The sequence below is a fragment of the Neomonachus schauinslandi genome, chromosome 6 (genome assembly GCF_002201575.2).
Source record: "Neomonachus schauinslandi chromosome 6, ASM220157v2, whole genome shotgun sequence".
Taxonomy (NCBI): domain Eukaryota; kingdom Metazoa; phylum Chordata; class Mammalia; order Carnivora; family Phocidae; genus Neomonachus; species Neomonachus schauinslandi.
In genome coordinates, this window is record NC_058408.1 from 98404159 (window position 1) to 98419317 (window position 15159).

Genomic DNA, 15159 nt, shown 5'->3' on the forward strand with positions numbered 1-15159 from the left:
GGCACCATGATCTCTGGGGGGATCACACCTAGCATTAAACTCTCTTGCTGTGCATTTTTTTTTTTTAATTTTTAAAAGATTTTATTTATTTATTTGACATAGAGAGACACAGCAAGAGAGGGAACACAAGCAGGGGGAGTGGGAGAGGGAGAAGCAGGCTTCCCGCGGAGCAGGGAGCCCAGTGCAGGGCTCGATCCCAGGACCCTGGGATCATGACCCGAGCCGAAGGCAGACGCCCCTCTTGCCGTGCATTTATAGTGTCACGTGGTTCTTCTGGAGGGGCAAATGGGGCGCACAGGGTGAGGCGGTGGTCAGGGAGAAGGTGGCTCCTTTTGACTCTTACCCACGGTGTGCACTGAGCTGGGTCTGAGTTAGATGCCAAAGCACAGAAGCCCCAGGTCGACTCACAGGTGATGGGCTTTGCAAAATAAGAAGCTCCCTCCCTGGGTGTTTAGCCTGATAATAAATCAGTACGATGGTTGGGTGCTGTCCCCAGGTGTGTTCTGTTTGGTCTAACCAATATTTATAAAAATGTGAGCCAAATGGAACAAATCTGGAAGTCTCACAAATTTGGATTTCCGGCGTGTCTTGAAAGATCCGTAAGATCTGACAATGGTGGGCGCCCATTACCTCATGACATTTGTCCAGAGCTGGTCAGCTGCTGTCCCCTTTGGATGCGTACGCCCTCCTCTTCCCCCTGTTCCCTGTTACCCCAACACTGGAAGGCACTCATCAGGTTCTATGCCCCAGGAAGCCATCCCTGCTTGTGACTCCTGGATGAGATAAGTGTTAGCTCACACTCTCTTCTTGGACTCTTGTTGCTGTGAAGCCCTGTCAGAGGGGCGGCTGGGCCCTCTTAGAGTTAGCATCCACTTGCAGAGCTCCTGGCCCCATCTTGTTTTTCCATTGATGTACTGAAGCCTGGGGCATGGGTCAAACTTCTAGATCTGGACCTCTCAACTGGCTACTTCTCCAAGGGTGCCAGGCACAAGGCTTTAGGGTTCAGTAGGTACCCCATCTTGGGGACCCCTGGCCTGCCCATTGGTAGCCTGAGAGGGGGCAGTATCCCCAGCCATGAAAGAAGTCTCTTTAGTGTGAAACCTGTTGACCCTCCTAGAAAGGGATGGAGTGTGAGTCAGCCTAATCTTATCTTCCTCAGTCGGTGTGACCCACGGGCAGCAACGGAAAGCAAGCCGGAATCCAGAGCGAAACCTAGGAGACAGAGGGTCACCTTGAGCAGAGGGGTGAGGGGGACAGTCCGGGAACTGCCCCCACCTCTAGGAGCTGATCTCCCCTCCAAAGGAAAGTCGTCCTCTTACCCCCGTCTGTCATTGTTCACTGTTCCTGAGTGGATTTGAGTTTTGGAAACGCCCAGAAGGAATCTGGAGCTAAATCTAGTGATTGAAGTGGGTGAGTAAGCCTAATTAGACCATTTGTTATTATAGACAGAAAGAAACCAAACACAACTAAAGAAATAACAGATTTTCTTGTTTGGCTTGTTAACTGGCTTCTAAAGGAATATTCTAGAGGAGTCTTAAGAAGTCTGGGCTTTGGCAGTATTGGGCAGAGTAAGGATGCTCTCCCAAGGGGGGCTGCTCTGAAAGAAGTCATGCACAGAGAACTACTACATTTTGGTATATTTGCTTAAAAGGTAGCTCTCCCCATGGCCGGACTAAAGGTAAATTAGAAGGGGAAGCAGATGGCAGGGGAGGAAATGGGCTGCAAGAAAGAGAACACTGGCCTGTCCGAGAGGAGCAGAGATCAAGGGGACCCTGGGTGACAGCCGCTTGTCTGTTCCCAGGAGACGCAGGGTGCCATGTTCCAGAAGAGCAGGCCTGACTTCGGTTCCTCACCTTGCAGCTTACAATATTCCATGGTGTGGCCCAACAAACGCCTCTCCTGTGGGAGCTTCATGGCCTCTGCCCCTCCCGCTCACACTCAGCATGTCCCTCCCCCAACCCCCCGCCCACTCGCCAGTGTCCCCATCTCAGTTCCTGACAACTGGCAAGTCTGTCCTTCCAGCTGCTCAGGCCTGGAACCTTCGAGTCAGCCTTGACTTCTCACACATGCCACCTCCTCTCCGTCAGGTTCTGTTGGCTCTACCTTAGTAATAGTCTGACTCTGACCACATCTCTCCCCCGTCTGAACCCCCTCCCCACCTCTCACCGTCATCCCTGCAACAGCCTCCCCACCCCCCTGCCTCTCTGCTTGCCCCGCCGCTGTGGTCCAGTGCCAACACACGGCCAGATGGATTCTTTTAAAAGGGAAGTCAGCATAGGTGTCTCCCAACTCAGAGCTCCACTGGATTCCTCGTGGCAGAGTCCTGGCCCAAGGCCTTACCTTGACCGCAGGACCCTTGCCTTGGCTGTTCCCTCTGCTTGGAGCCTTTCCCCACACAGCTGCAGGGCCCATTCAATCATCTTTGCTCAAAAGAATCCTCAATAAGGCCAAACCTGGCCATGCTATAAAATTGCTCCCCCTGTGCCCACTCCTCCCCCTGGCACTTCTGGTCCTCCCATCCCCAGCTCTGGTTTTCCTTTTTTCTGTAGAACTTATCACCTAATACACTATGTGATTCATCCACTCCTTACACTTGCTTATTGTCTGTCTCCCCACTAGAATGTCAGCTCCCCAAGGAAAGAAACCATTGCTTTTGTTCACTGGGGTATCCCAGGGGCTTGGAACAGCGCCGGGTACACGGAGTCACTTGTGAACAGGTTCTGAATGAATGAAGCCTCCTGCCAGGAGCATCAGTCCTGCTTTGGAGCTAAAGTCACCAACTACTGAAGATTCTGAAGTTATTTCAGAAATGAGTAGAGCCTGGGGACTTGCTCAGACCCTCAGGGACTATGTCACTGGGTAATGGGAGACTGACCATTGCACACACATCGAGTGCTGGGGGCCCCTCCCTGATTATGACAGTTCCTGAGTCCAAGTTCTCCTAGAAGCTGCATCAAGAGAAAGGTGTGATGTGGGGCCAAGGTTACAGGCCTTGGAGATCTATGGTATTCTGGCTCCACTGCTTGCTGTATGAGTTTAGGAGTCTTCCTTTCTGGGGCTCAGTTTCTTCATCTGTAAAATGGGGATGACACCTCCCTTCCTCCTATCATCTACTTCTTACCTCTCAGGAGACAATGGAGGGTTCTGGCACCCATTAAACACTCGGAAAAAAAAAAAAAAATCACAGTTCTCTCACTTCCTCCTGGCCTGCCCCAGGTGGCTGGGATATCTGGGCAACAAGGACCCTAATGGCATCATGAGTGGCCTGGACACGTGGGCAGGCAGGTGATAAAAGGCATGAACACGGAGGCCCACGGCCAACCTTACCCACATGGCTGTCTTGTAGAGACCAGGACTCAGTGTTCACCTCTCATCTCCTCTTACCTGACCCCCCTTTCAGGGTTTTCTGAGGCCTTCCACCTCTCCAGGTGCCCCAGAGCAAACGCCAGCCCCTCTGGGGGACTGTGATTCGCCAGAAGTATGGGGTGGGGCAACCAGGTGTGTCTGAGGGAGGAGTGAGAACTTGGTTCCTTCCTGGCTGTCTCTGCCAAGGTCACTCCTCAGCGGCCCCAGAAATCCCCCTTGGCGGCAGGAAATGCCCTCTGATCTCCCAGGGAGCAGTCTGCTCCCTCTCCAGTCTTGGCCCTGGGCCCCCCCCAGCTGAGTGCTTCATACTGCTGGGGTTGGAGCGGTCACCTGGCTCAAGGAAACGTCTCATTACGGGAAGCTCTTAAAAATGTCGCGACAGAGGAAGTCCCGCCCTCCTTTACTGGCTCCTTCCTTTCTCCCTCTCTGTCCGCCCTGCGGCCTCTCTCTGACTCTCCTCCTCCCTCCACCTCTCTGTCCCTCCCTTCTCTCTTCTCCTGGTCCCAGATGTAGCCCCTGAAGAGAGAGCAGGAGCAGATGGACAGGGAGAACTGTGGCCTGGGCAACAGGACAAGGGTTTGGGGAGGAGGAGGGGCTCAAGCCAGGCCACGGCCAGAGTCCTGGCTTGAGGACTGTGCTGTGGGCTCAGTGTGAGGACAGCAATCCCGTGCGGGGGTGGGAGGCACAGGCTCACGCTGTGCAGGGGCCAAGCCAAGGGTTTCTGAGGGCTGAGGAGAGGGCGGCTGGGATGAGGGCTCACCTGTGGTTGAGGCAGCAGTAGATGATGGGATTGTACATGGTGGAGCTCATGGCCAGCCAGAAGAGCGCCAGGTACACCTGCTGGATGAACTTGTGGTAGTAGATGTCCTCCTGGAAGCTGCCCAGGATGAAGTAGAAGTGGTAGGGCAGCCAGCAGATGGCAAACGTCACCACCACCAGCACCATGGTCTTCACGAACTGGGCCGGGAGAGGCTCAGGTCACACCTCAGCCTGGAAGCACCACACCCCAATCTTCCAAGGGTGGTGGCAGGGCACCCCTCATGGAAGCCCTCAGTCCCTTGGAGCATAAGCAGCCTTGACTGCTGGGCCTTGCACCTCTGCCCACACTGCTGTTCTTTCTTTCGAGTCCTCACTCCTTGAAGCCCAGCTCGGAGGCCACCTCATCTAGCAGGTGTCCCAGACCCCTTCATTCAGAGCAGCTCCCCTCCCTGGAGAGCGGGTGAGCTCCTAACCCCATCCTTGGGGGATCCCCTATGCTAACTATGGGTTCTCAGGTGCCCCTCTCCCTGGGATCTGTGTCTGCCATAGCCCTTCTATCCACAGGTAGTGAGACTCTAGTCGGGCATCCCAGCCTCTGCCCAGGAGCCAGCTCCCTGATCTTCCCCCCTCAAGCCTGGTCTCTGCAGGCCCTCCTAAACTGGCCCAGTACCCCACGAGGAATGGAGGGCAAGCCAGCGATGGCAAGTGGAGACCAGCTCTTCACGAGGAGGGACACTCAGACAGTGTCCCATATCTGACTACCTCCCTGAATTGTCCTATGAAAAATGCCCAATCGTAGACCTGAAGCCAAGACAGTGACCTGATACATGATGGGATTAACCATTACCTTCCCTGGACGCCTAACAGGAAGGGCCACGGCAAAGATAAGCTTTGACTAGGAGACAGTGGAGGAGGTCTGAATCATAGAATGCTGTATCAGGACCTTGGGGGGCCCTGAATGGCGGGGAGGAGGGGTGGACACTGGCACTTGGGTTGGAAATTGAAGGCAGACTGGGTGCTGCTGGACTCCAATCCAGTCTCCGTGATCTCGGATTGGAGGTCTGCAGTTCCAGCATTTGAGAATTCTCTTGTGATTCTAAACAGGAGCCTCCCGTAGTAGTTCTGTGGGGCTTCTTAAATTCAACACTCCGATTACTCAGAAAGTCTAAGATTTTGAGAGTCAATCATTCTAAGATTCTTGGGGTTATCTGAAATTCTTTGGGGCTTTAGGATTCTCTGATTCTCAAAACATTTTGGGGGAGTTCCTTTAACTTCGCATTTGGCCAAGGGCCAAAGGCAACTCTGTCGTCTTAGGCAGAATGAACTTGGACTCTGGTCTGGGACTTGGGACAAGTGCAAGTTAGGGTGGATCCGGTCCTCAACAGCGCCGCCGTAGGGGCGGGCTTCGAGCCCGGAAGGGCGGGGCCCCGGGCGGGGCCCGAGCCGACCCCGCCCCCGCCGAGCCCCGTCCCCGGCGCCCACCTTCCTCTTGGCCCGCAGGTGGCGCAGGCTGGCGCAGTGCACCTGGTGCCTGGGAACCTCGCGTCTCCAGAGCGTGAGGCCGATGACACTGTAGGCGAGGAGCATCACCACGAGAGGCAGCACGTAGATGAGGGCGATCACCACGAGGTGGTACCTGGAGGGAAAGCCAAGGGCCTGGGCACGGGACGGCCCGGGAGCGACTTCGGCATCCGCCAGCCCTCAGTCCCCCTGGCCCGCGCGCGCCAGCTCCGGCCGGCCACCCCGGGCCACCTCCCAAGGCCTTGATTTAACTTAAAGGAAAAAAAAAGGACAACATTGGCTAGCATATATGCCCAAAGAGGGCTTTCCCTGCTGCAAAAGGGATACCCGCTTTATCTCTGCGATCCTCCAGGTGATAGATAAACGCTACCAAAAAAGGAAATAAATAGGAAGGAAAAAGTTAACCAAATAATACATTTGTTTAACATTTAAAATGCCATTAAACACAAAGGAGGAAGTAAAATTACTAATTCCATTCTCACCAATATTCACAATTGGGATATTTTCTTCCTGAGTCATATGTGTGTATATGATATATCTATGTACATATGCATTAGACAGATTACATGTATATATAGTCTGTAGCTGCATCTGTCTGTCTGGAGAGGTAGATTTTCAGGAGCTGATACGGTTCCATCCTGCCCCGACATCCCTATCAGGGAACAGGCCAGTAGCAACAGTACCACACTGTACAAGATACTGATCATCTCTTCCTGCCCATCAGTGTTTGGTTGGGAACGCGGCTCACGTCAGCAGGCTTTCTCTCACCCCACCTTTGAGCAAGCGGCCCAGAACACACTGATGGTTACTCATCTAATCCCTGTGGAGGACAACCTGGGCTGTGTGGAGCAGTTTCTTTTCCTTTTGGAAAGATGATGTAAAGGAGATGTGTGCTGCCCATTCTACTATCTGAGTGACACTGCAGCTCTTCTCCAACAGGGCCCAGGTGGGGGCACCTCGGGAATGGGCCCGAGACCCGTGGCCCTGGCACATGACCTTTTCTAGGAGGGCTGAAGTGTTCCCAAGGCCCCCACTCTCATGACCTGTGGGCCAGCCTTGCTGGGCTCCTTTTCGAGAGGTGCTGCCACCCAGAGAGGGGGAGCAGGTGGCTCCAGCAAATGTCTTCCCTAAAGCCTGTGTTTAGAATTCTGCTTGCTCGCTCTTTGAGCAAATATGCTAATTACAAAAGGTTTGGGGGGACGGGTGCTCCTAGACCCCGGGATCCTCATCCTAGACCCCTGTGTGGTGCAGGTAAGGGCAGGGGGGAACAGCGAATGCCAGGCCCCTCTCACTTTACCTTCACTGTAAGGTCACACACAGAGTGTCTGAGCTAGATAGACCTTGAGGGTCAGCAGGGCTACCTGCCTCAGTGTCTGGAGGGGGAAACTGAGGTTCAGAGAGGTGCAGAAATTCTGTGACATATGAAATAGCTCTAGAGATTTAATCAACACTCAGACGATTTCCCTACCACTGAAGGCCAGCTCTGTGAAGTCAGAACTGAGTTTTTGTTCAGACTCTCACTTCAAAATGTGACCTCGGGCAAGTCTGACCTCTCCCCCGGTCTCAGTTTCCCCTTTTGTAAAACGAGGAGGTAATCCCTAAGATCCTTCCCAAGTATGAGTGACATCTCGATTTTGCCTCATTCTTTCCTTGGGACACGGTTCAGGATAGGAGTTCACTCTGGGCTAGGTTCCTACGCTGAAGGGAGCTCCAAGGAGCCCTGGGGATCATCTGGGGTCCACCAAAAATCAGGACTGCCTCCTCTCAGAGTCTGGGCTTTTTAAATGTATTTTGATTTTGGAGGGTCTATGTGCATTTTCCTGGATGCGGTGTCTGTAATTTCATCGGATGCCTACACACCCAGGATGGGAGCCTGTGAGGATGCAGCCCCCAATTTAAATCTCAGTTCCTCTACCAAGAACAAATAACACATTTGCACACATAAACCAGGCTTTCCCCAAATCCTCGTAGAATTCGAGGTAACACCAAAGCATCGCCTTCCTAGCTCACGTCTGCCCTCCTGTTTTCCCTTGGTGCCTGAATCAGGGTTGGAACTCACCATCCCCACAGAGCCGGTGCGGGGTCCCCAGAGTTATTACTGGTCCCCCTCTCAAGGAGAAAGGCCTGTAGTAAGGTGGAGAAACACTGCCCCCCAGTGGTCAGTCCACAAAATAGTCTGCTCTCCACCCCTCCCCGAGCCTTCCCTCCACGGACACTGGCCTTGGAGCCGCGAGACCTTCGGAGCAGGGTGGGGTGCAGAGGGAGGGCAGAGACCGTAGGCAGGGCCCGCCCTCAAAACGCATCAGTCTCCGGGACCGGGCTTCTCAGGCTTCTTCCGTAGCACTGAAGGCCACGGCGAGGCCCCCTTCTGGCCGGTGCTCGGGGCAGATGGAGCCGGTGTGGGGGTGGACGTTGGGGGGAGGGGTGTTTAAGGAGGCGGGGCCGGGGGCGGGGGCTGTGTTGCCGTGGTGACCTGGCAGCCCTGCGCGCAAAGCAGGCACCTCCTCCTGCCTCGGGCCGCTGGGCGTCTGCGGGACGAAATCGGCTCCCTCCAGGTTTGCTCTCCCTCGTCCGCGGCTTAAACTACCGCATATGGGTGCCCGTTTTGGGCCAGGCGCGGCGCTAACGGCTCACAGACGGGTCTCACGCGTGCTCACAGCAACCCCCCCCGGCAAGTGCTCTAACTAATCCCCACCCGGGAGAGGAGCCAAAGGGTCTAGGAAGGGTCCTCCAGGCTGCAGGAGACAGATTTTGAGAGTCAATCATTCTAAGATTCTTGGGGATATCTGAAATTCTTTGGGGCTTTAGGATTCTCTGATTCTCAAAACATTTTGGGGGAGTTCCTTCAACTTCGCATTCATTTCCAAAAAAGGAAATAAATAGGAAGGAAAAAGTTAACCAAATAATACATTTGTTTAACATTTAAAATGCCATTAAACACAAAGGAGGAAGTAAAATTACTAATTCCATTCTCACCAATATTCACAATTGGGATATTTTCTTCCTGAGTCATATGTGTGTATATGATATATCTATGTACATATGCATTAGACAGATTACATATATGTATAGTCTGTAGCTGCGTCTGTCTGTCGGAGACGGGAAGGTAAGGGCAAGCCTCCCAAGCCTCAACCAATTCTTTACCCTCTGCTAAACGACCAAGCGCGCATGGGCATCCGGAAGCCAGCACGTAGCAAAACGAGGCCCGGAAAGGAAAAGGACTTACCCAGGGTCGCACAGTGGCTGGCCCATGTCTGAGTTCTTCTGCCTGGTCCCCCGGCCCACGGCGCCCACTCAGCTTGAGGCAGGCAAAACATCCTAGGCTCTGTCACCTGCCCTTTCCACCTCAATACCCTGACCCTCTGTGGCAGGAGCATGTACAGTGCCCTCCCCCCAACCTCCCCCCGCCCCCCACATTTCCACACACCTGTGTGCACACACTTCCATGAACATGGCCCCGGACTCACACACACACACGCACACAGACATAAATGGGGGCAACCTGGCCGCACAGTAGCGCCCTATGCATATCCTCGTCTAAGGACATACCCATCCTGATCGGAGCCCCCGGGTGGCGCGGAAGTGGGGCGCTCTGAAGCGGCGCTGCCCAGATTTAAGCCCTGGCGTTACCGTAACCTACCAGCTGTGGGACCTTGGGCGTATTACTTAGTTTCTAGTCTCTGGTTTCCTCATCATGAGAATGGGAATACTAAGACATGCACGCCCCACAGCGTTAGGAGAATTGAATGGCTTCATGTGTGTAAAGCCTCTTGGGAAGTGCTAAGTGTCCCTTGGTATATACACGGACTCACGTAATCCCAAACACCCTGGCAGATGCACGTGCACACCCGTTTGCATACGCACAAGCACGGACATTCTCAGGTGTGTGCACCTGCACACACACATGTGCACACGCACTCATGCCCCGCACCCTCCAGGCCTTACAAAAGGAGCATCTTGCTGCCGTTGTCTTCGGGCCAGACCACCGCACACTTGGTGGCGCCCTGGTCCGTGGTGACGGCGGAGTAGAAGCCCTGGGGGAAGGCGAGGGCCAGGGCCAGCAGCCAGATGCCCACAATCACCGCTCTGGTGTGGGGGGCCGAGAGCCGCGGCCGGAAGGGGTGGACGATGGCCACGTACCTGTGAGCAGAGGGCTGTGTGAGCGGGGGGCACCCTCCCATCAGAGCAACCCCCATCCCCTTCTCCCCCATCCTGTCGCCCCATCCCCCCCCATCCCTCCACCGCTGCTGGGGACCCGCAGAGAGCCAGCTGGGCTGGTGACCCTCCCACGGCCGCACAGCACTTTAGCGCCCGAAACCCCAGCGCAGTTCCCCCCTCACCGCCTCCGTCTGACACGAGAGAGTGGCGTGGCCACACTGGAAGTCCACTCAGGACATCTGCCTGAAGCTCAGCCCAGCCGAGCCCCTGGGCCTCTGCCGGCCCCTCTTCTGCTCAGAGACCTTAGCAGAACCTGACAGTCTCCCGAACAGAGCCCAAACCAGCACCGCCCCCCAGCTTTCTGCAGTGGTGGAAACGCTTTCTATATGCCCTGTCCTGTCCAGGAGCCACCAGCCACACAGGGCTGTGAACACTGGAAGCATGGCTAATACGGCTGGGGAACTGGATTTTCAATTTTAATTAATTTAAATGTCAATAGGCCCATACGGCTCTAGTTACATTATCAGACAGAGCAGGTCTACACCTTTAAACGCAGCATTCAAGGCCCTCTGCACATGGCCAGTGCACTTTCCAGCCCCCTGTGTCGCTGCTTCCCGCACCTTCCCTGGCTCTCTCTGGTCAAGGAACAGCCCTGCCTGTGGGACCGACCCTCTGTGGGGGCATTTCTTTCCCCTCAGCCTGGAATTTCTCCCTCCATTCTGGATTCGTTAAAGTCCAAGTGAAAGGCCACCTCTTCCAAGAAGTTGGCCAGAAGCAGCTTGTCTCCTCAGCTCCCGCCTCTCTCTGGGAACCTGCGGGGATTTGGGCTGCTGTTTGGCAGCCCTGGTGCCTGGTGGCCGAGTATCCCAGGCAAGGGTTGGTCTCTCCATTTCCTGCACCAGCAGACTGAGGCTTGGGAGAGACAGCGCGAGCTCTGAACAACACTGTGTAGCTCCCTCTGCCCCCAGGACGCCCGAAGACACTGTGGGAGTGTCCTGCAGCCTGGTGGGGCTGAGGCCTCATGGGTCAGGGCCCCAACCGAGCGGCGACGGAGAGCTGGGAGTAGCTGCCTCCTTCCAAGGTCAAAGGATCCAAAGAGCTCCATCCACCAACGAAACAGGCCCCCTCCTCGGCCTCCATACGGCTTCTACTGTGCTGTACCACCCGGGGCTTTGGTTGCCGCCTCGGAAGAGGGAGGGTCTGGGACGAGATTGGGGGCTCTCTTTGGGTCATGGACCTGTTGCTGGCCATCTGGCGGAGCCCCTGGGCCCTCCTCAGAATATGGTTTTTACAGGAATAAATTACACAAGCTTAGAAAGACAACCAGTTATGCTGAAATACAGTTACCAAAATATGAAATAAGGGCGCCTGGGTGGCTCAGAAGGTTAAGCGTCTGACTCTTGGTTTCGGCTCAGGTCATGATCTCAGGGTCATGAGATTGAGCCTCATGTGGGGGCTCTGTGCTCAGGGCGGAGTCAGCTTCAGATTCTCTCTCCCTCTCCCTCCCGCTCACTCTCTTTCAAATAATTAAAATCTTTATATATATATATTTGGGGCATAGCAATATACACACTTATTTATCAACCCGCTAATAAGATCTAGCAGCAGGTCTGGAACCCACGGTAATTTTTAAGTAGTGATGGCTGTCGGCGATACTTGGAGATTTCTGCACAGCAGAGGTACCTGTGATTTCTGTCTGTGACGTTGTCCTGGGCACTGCTGGAGTCCCAGCAAAACGTGGTGTGCTGTCTCCATTTGTAATTGTGATTTTTCACCCTCACAGAAGCTCATGACCCCTGGGATTTCTGTGCACAGTTTGTGGTCACAGGTAACGTGCGTCTGGGCTAGATGATTGTTGACCCCCTCCCTCATCTCCCCGAGACACTGACCTTCTCCCATTACTGTGGCTGGGCCCTGGGCCAGCTCTACCCCTCAGCAGCCTGGACCCCGGCTGAGGGTCTCAGCGGGACAAGAGGAGAGGCCACTTTTTTCAGTGGCCCCGTCCCCACAGATGAGGCAGGTGACTAGCGGGTCAACTTGGGGGCTTGGACTCCCTTGCTATTCTAGGAGGTGGGGTGGGAAAGAGGAGAGCTTTTCTTCTTACCCCATTAGCGGAGGGGCAGGTCTGGGACTTTGGATTCATACTGATCTGAATTTGAATCCTGGGGCGCCTGGGTGGCTCAGTCGTTAAGCGTCTGCCTTCAGCTCAGGTCATGATCCCAGGGTCCTGGGATCGAGCCCCGCATCGGGTTCCCTGCTCGGCGGGAAGCCTGCTTCTCCCTCTCCCACTCCCCCTGCTTGTGTTCCCTCTCTCGCTGCGTCTCTCTCTGTCAAATAAATAAATAAAATCTTAAAACAAAAAACATTTAAATTTGAATCCTGACTTCACTACATTCCAACAGTAGAATCTTGAGCAAACAACCTAAGCCCCTTGAGCTTCTCTTTCCTCTTCTGTAAAGTGGGCCGACAGTCATTTGTGCCCCTATGGTTGGCCTGGTAAGGCAGTGAGATGCTTGAGAAGTGCCTGCAGGCTGTGGGGGATTAGGATTTGAAACACAGTAAGTCCCATGTATTTATTTCCTTTAAATCCACCGGAAGTGGCTTTGGTCCTGGATGACCCCTGGGCCTTCCTCACTGGGATTGATCCGAACCTTGAGACAAGGCCAGGACAACAGGATGTCCTTGCCCTGCACAGGGGAGTTCACATCTCGGTGCTTGGGGCACAAGGGGGTGCTGACTCCGTGCGCCCTGAGTTTTTCCACAGTGTCTCTGTGAGGACCGCCCTCCTTGGGGCTCTTCACACACACCGGGCATGATCCTGCCACGGGCTTTTACTGCCTCGGTGCCCGCTCCCTGGAATGTTCTTCCCCAGAGCTAATGGGGTCCACTCTCTCTCTCCTCTCCTCCTTCCATCTTTGCTGCAAACCCACCCGGCAGAAGGGCTGATCCCACTCCCTGTCTAGCCTACAACCTGCCTGGCCCCTTGCCCCTCCCTGATATCTTCCCACAGCACTCATGACCTCAAAATACAGCGTACCATTTCTTCATGTGTTTATTATTTAAATTCTTACCAGGGAAAGCGTCTTTATCTGTTTTTCTCCCCCTTGCCCAGAACAGCATCTGTACACAGGGGGCACGGAACATCGGAATGAAGAAACGAATGGATGAGTTCTCACTATTGCCACCCCGATCTCTGAGCACCATCCTCTCTCACGTGGATTGTCACTCGGCAGCCTCCTACCTGGTCTCCTGGCTCCCACCCTGTCCTCTCAAGTCCATACGCCCCCCACCTACACCCCTTTAAAATGGAAGTTCCATGAGGCCTGATTTCAAGGACTATTTTTCCCACTGGTGTATATTCCCCAGTGCTTGAAACATCGGGAACACTCGAATATTTGTTGAGTGAATGAAAAGGAAATGTTGGTGGACTTGCAGAAACATCCAGTGGGACTGAGGTGCTTTTGGTGGGGGGAGGTGGTGTGGTCGGATGATGAGGGGCCTGCCCTTTACTGGGAGCAGAGAGGTCTGGGTTCTGGGCCCCTGGCCCTGCCCCTGACTTGCTAGAAATCCTGCTTGTCTCGAGCCTCAGTTGCCCTGGGTATGAAATCAGAAGCGTCGCCTAGACAAATGGTTTTCGAACTTTTCATTTTTAACCAGTAGAAATACAGTTCTCAAATGAAATCTTCAGGAAAACTCCATAGAAATACAGCCCAGAGCAAAGAAGCCAGCTGCTAGGTGTTGTTGGGCAATTGAGTGGGGATGGAGACTGGGGGGGAGGGGGACAGTGGGGACAGCAGGTCTCGTGCCGCCTCAAACCATTCTGACAAGGGGTCTGTGTCTCTGAGGATCCCAGGCCCATTCCATCTCCCACACGCACCTGATGTCTTTCTGTGTCCCTTTTCGTTTGCTGTCTAAACCAGACTCCCCCAGGGTCACACAGTCCCCTTCTGAGTCCAAACTGTGCCCTGCCTGCCCTAACCAGCTTCAAAAGGACGGCAGATGGCTCCACACTGATCCCTCAGCCCCCTGAGAACAGCGTCGGGAAGATAATTGGACCCATTATAATTATACGGTAACTGCATGCAGTATTAAATTCCTCCCCCCCCCCATATCATCTATCAAGGAATAGGAAAACAATATAAGCAATTTCCTTGTAATAAAAGAAAGAAAAGAAGAAAAGAAAAAAAGATCAACTCCAGAGAAGAACATTCCAGAAGGTCTCCAAACACAGCCGTTCTCTCCCTCCAGCCTTGAACAACCGCCTAGTGGCAAGTTCTCCTTATGTGTAACCTTAACTTGGCCTGCTTTGGTTCCACAGCCCCCCGGTCTTCCAGAGGCCGACTTTTGGATCACAATCCGGCCGGGAGGAAGTTCCCTGAGATCTGCCCTTAACTTGCTGTGTGATCGCAGGCACATCGCCAGCCCTGTCTGAGCCCCAACACAGTGAGGCCATTTCCCCCAGCCCCCCACAGCCCCCCTCTTGCCTGTCAATGGCGATGGCGGTCATGGAGTAGATGCTGACGAACGTGGCCGTGATGGGGAAGAGGTTCTGGAAGTAGCAGAAGGCACGGCCGAAGTACCAGATGTTGTGGCTCGCGTAGACGAAATTGAAGGCGGCGTTGAAGGCGGCCATGCAGAGGTCAGCCAGGGCCAGGTTGACAATGAAGTAGTTGGTGACTGTGCGCATTTTCTGATGGGCCAGGATGATCCAGATGACCGTGGCATTGCCCGTCACGGCCACCAACACTAGGGCCAGGTAGGCGGTGGCCCACAGGGCCAGCTGCCAGCCGGGCATGGAGAAGGCCGTGATGCCCGTGGTGTTGCTCTCAAGGCTGGACGAGGTGTTGGCGTTGGTCACAACACCACGGGCCCCCATGGCCGCCTCCGGGTCTGGGACACGTGGCCTGACTCCTCGCTCCTCCGGAGCCCTGGTGCCCTGCCCGGATGTGCTATAGGAAAGAAATCCTCCTGGGTGCAGGAGTATGTGGGGGACAGAGGAGTGGGTGCAAAGCCAGGCACTCAGGGGAGACAGGGGGTCACTCCCAAGTCTCACGTGAAGATGAGGTGGGCTGTGCAGAGCGCCGGGTCCAGAGCCGTTCGCCCTTCAGATTCCCATGTCCTGGCCAGACTTCTCAAATGTCCCATGGAAATCTAGAATCCAAGACACGGTTTCAGAGCAGGAAACATCCTTGCCAATCAACAGTCAACCACTTTCCTGCAGAAACGAAGAACAGATTCCAAGAGGGGACGTGCCCAGCCCAGGTCACTCAGTAAGTGGGCGACAAGCCAGGACTCAAACCCAGGTCCCTCCCTCCATTCTGGAAACGTTCTGGATCAGATGAACCCACAGCAGCA

At 54.5% G+C, this 15159-nt stretch overlaps 1 protein-coding gene across 1 annotated transcript; it reads right to left on the bottom strand.

Moving 5' to 3' along the window:
• Nucleotides 1-995: 995 nt before the first annotated feature.
• TACR2 (tachykinin receptor 2) lies at nucleotides 996-14680 on the bottom strand. Its single transcript, XM_021700046.1, has 5 exons — nucleotides 14289-14680; nucleotides 9592-9786; nucleotides 5608-5761; nucleotides 4127-4323; nucleotides 996-1212 (listed from the first exon to the last, which is right to left on the bottom strand). The coding sequence occupies exons 1-5, from the start codon at nucleotides 14678-14680 to the stop codon at nucleotides 996-998; spliced, it is 1155 nt and encodes a 384-aa protein (XP_021555721.1).
• Between the last annotated feature and the right edge of the window lie 479 nt (nucleotides 14681-15159).

Excerpts from the sequence above, each read along its gene's own strand:
- TACR2 (XM_021700046.1), bottom strand. The coding sequence starts at position 14,680 with ATGGGGGCCCGTGGTGTTGTGACCAACGCCAACACCTCGTCCAGCCTT. Across the intron at positions 9,787-14,288 it reads ACCGCCATCGCCATTGACAG|GTACGTGGCCATCGTCCACC; the intron begins GCAAGAGGGGGG and ends CTCTGCTCACAG. Across the intron at positions 1,213-4,126 it reads TACTGCTGCCTCAACCACAG|GTTTCGCTCTGGATTCCGGC; the intron begins GTGAGCCCTCAT and ends TCTGTCTCCTAG.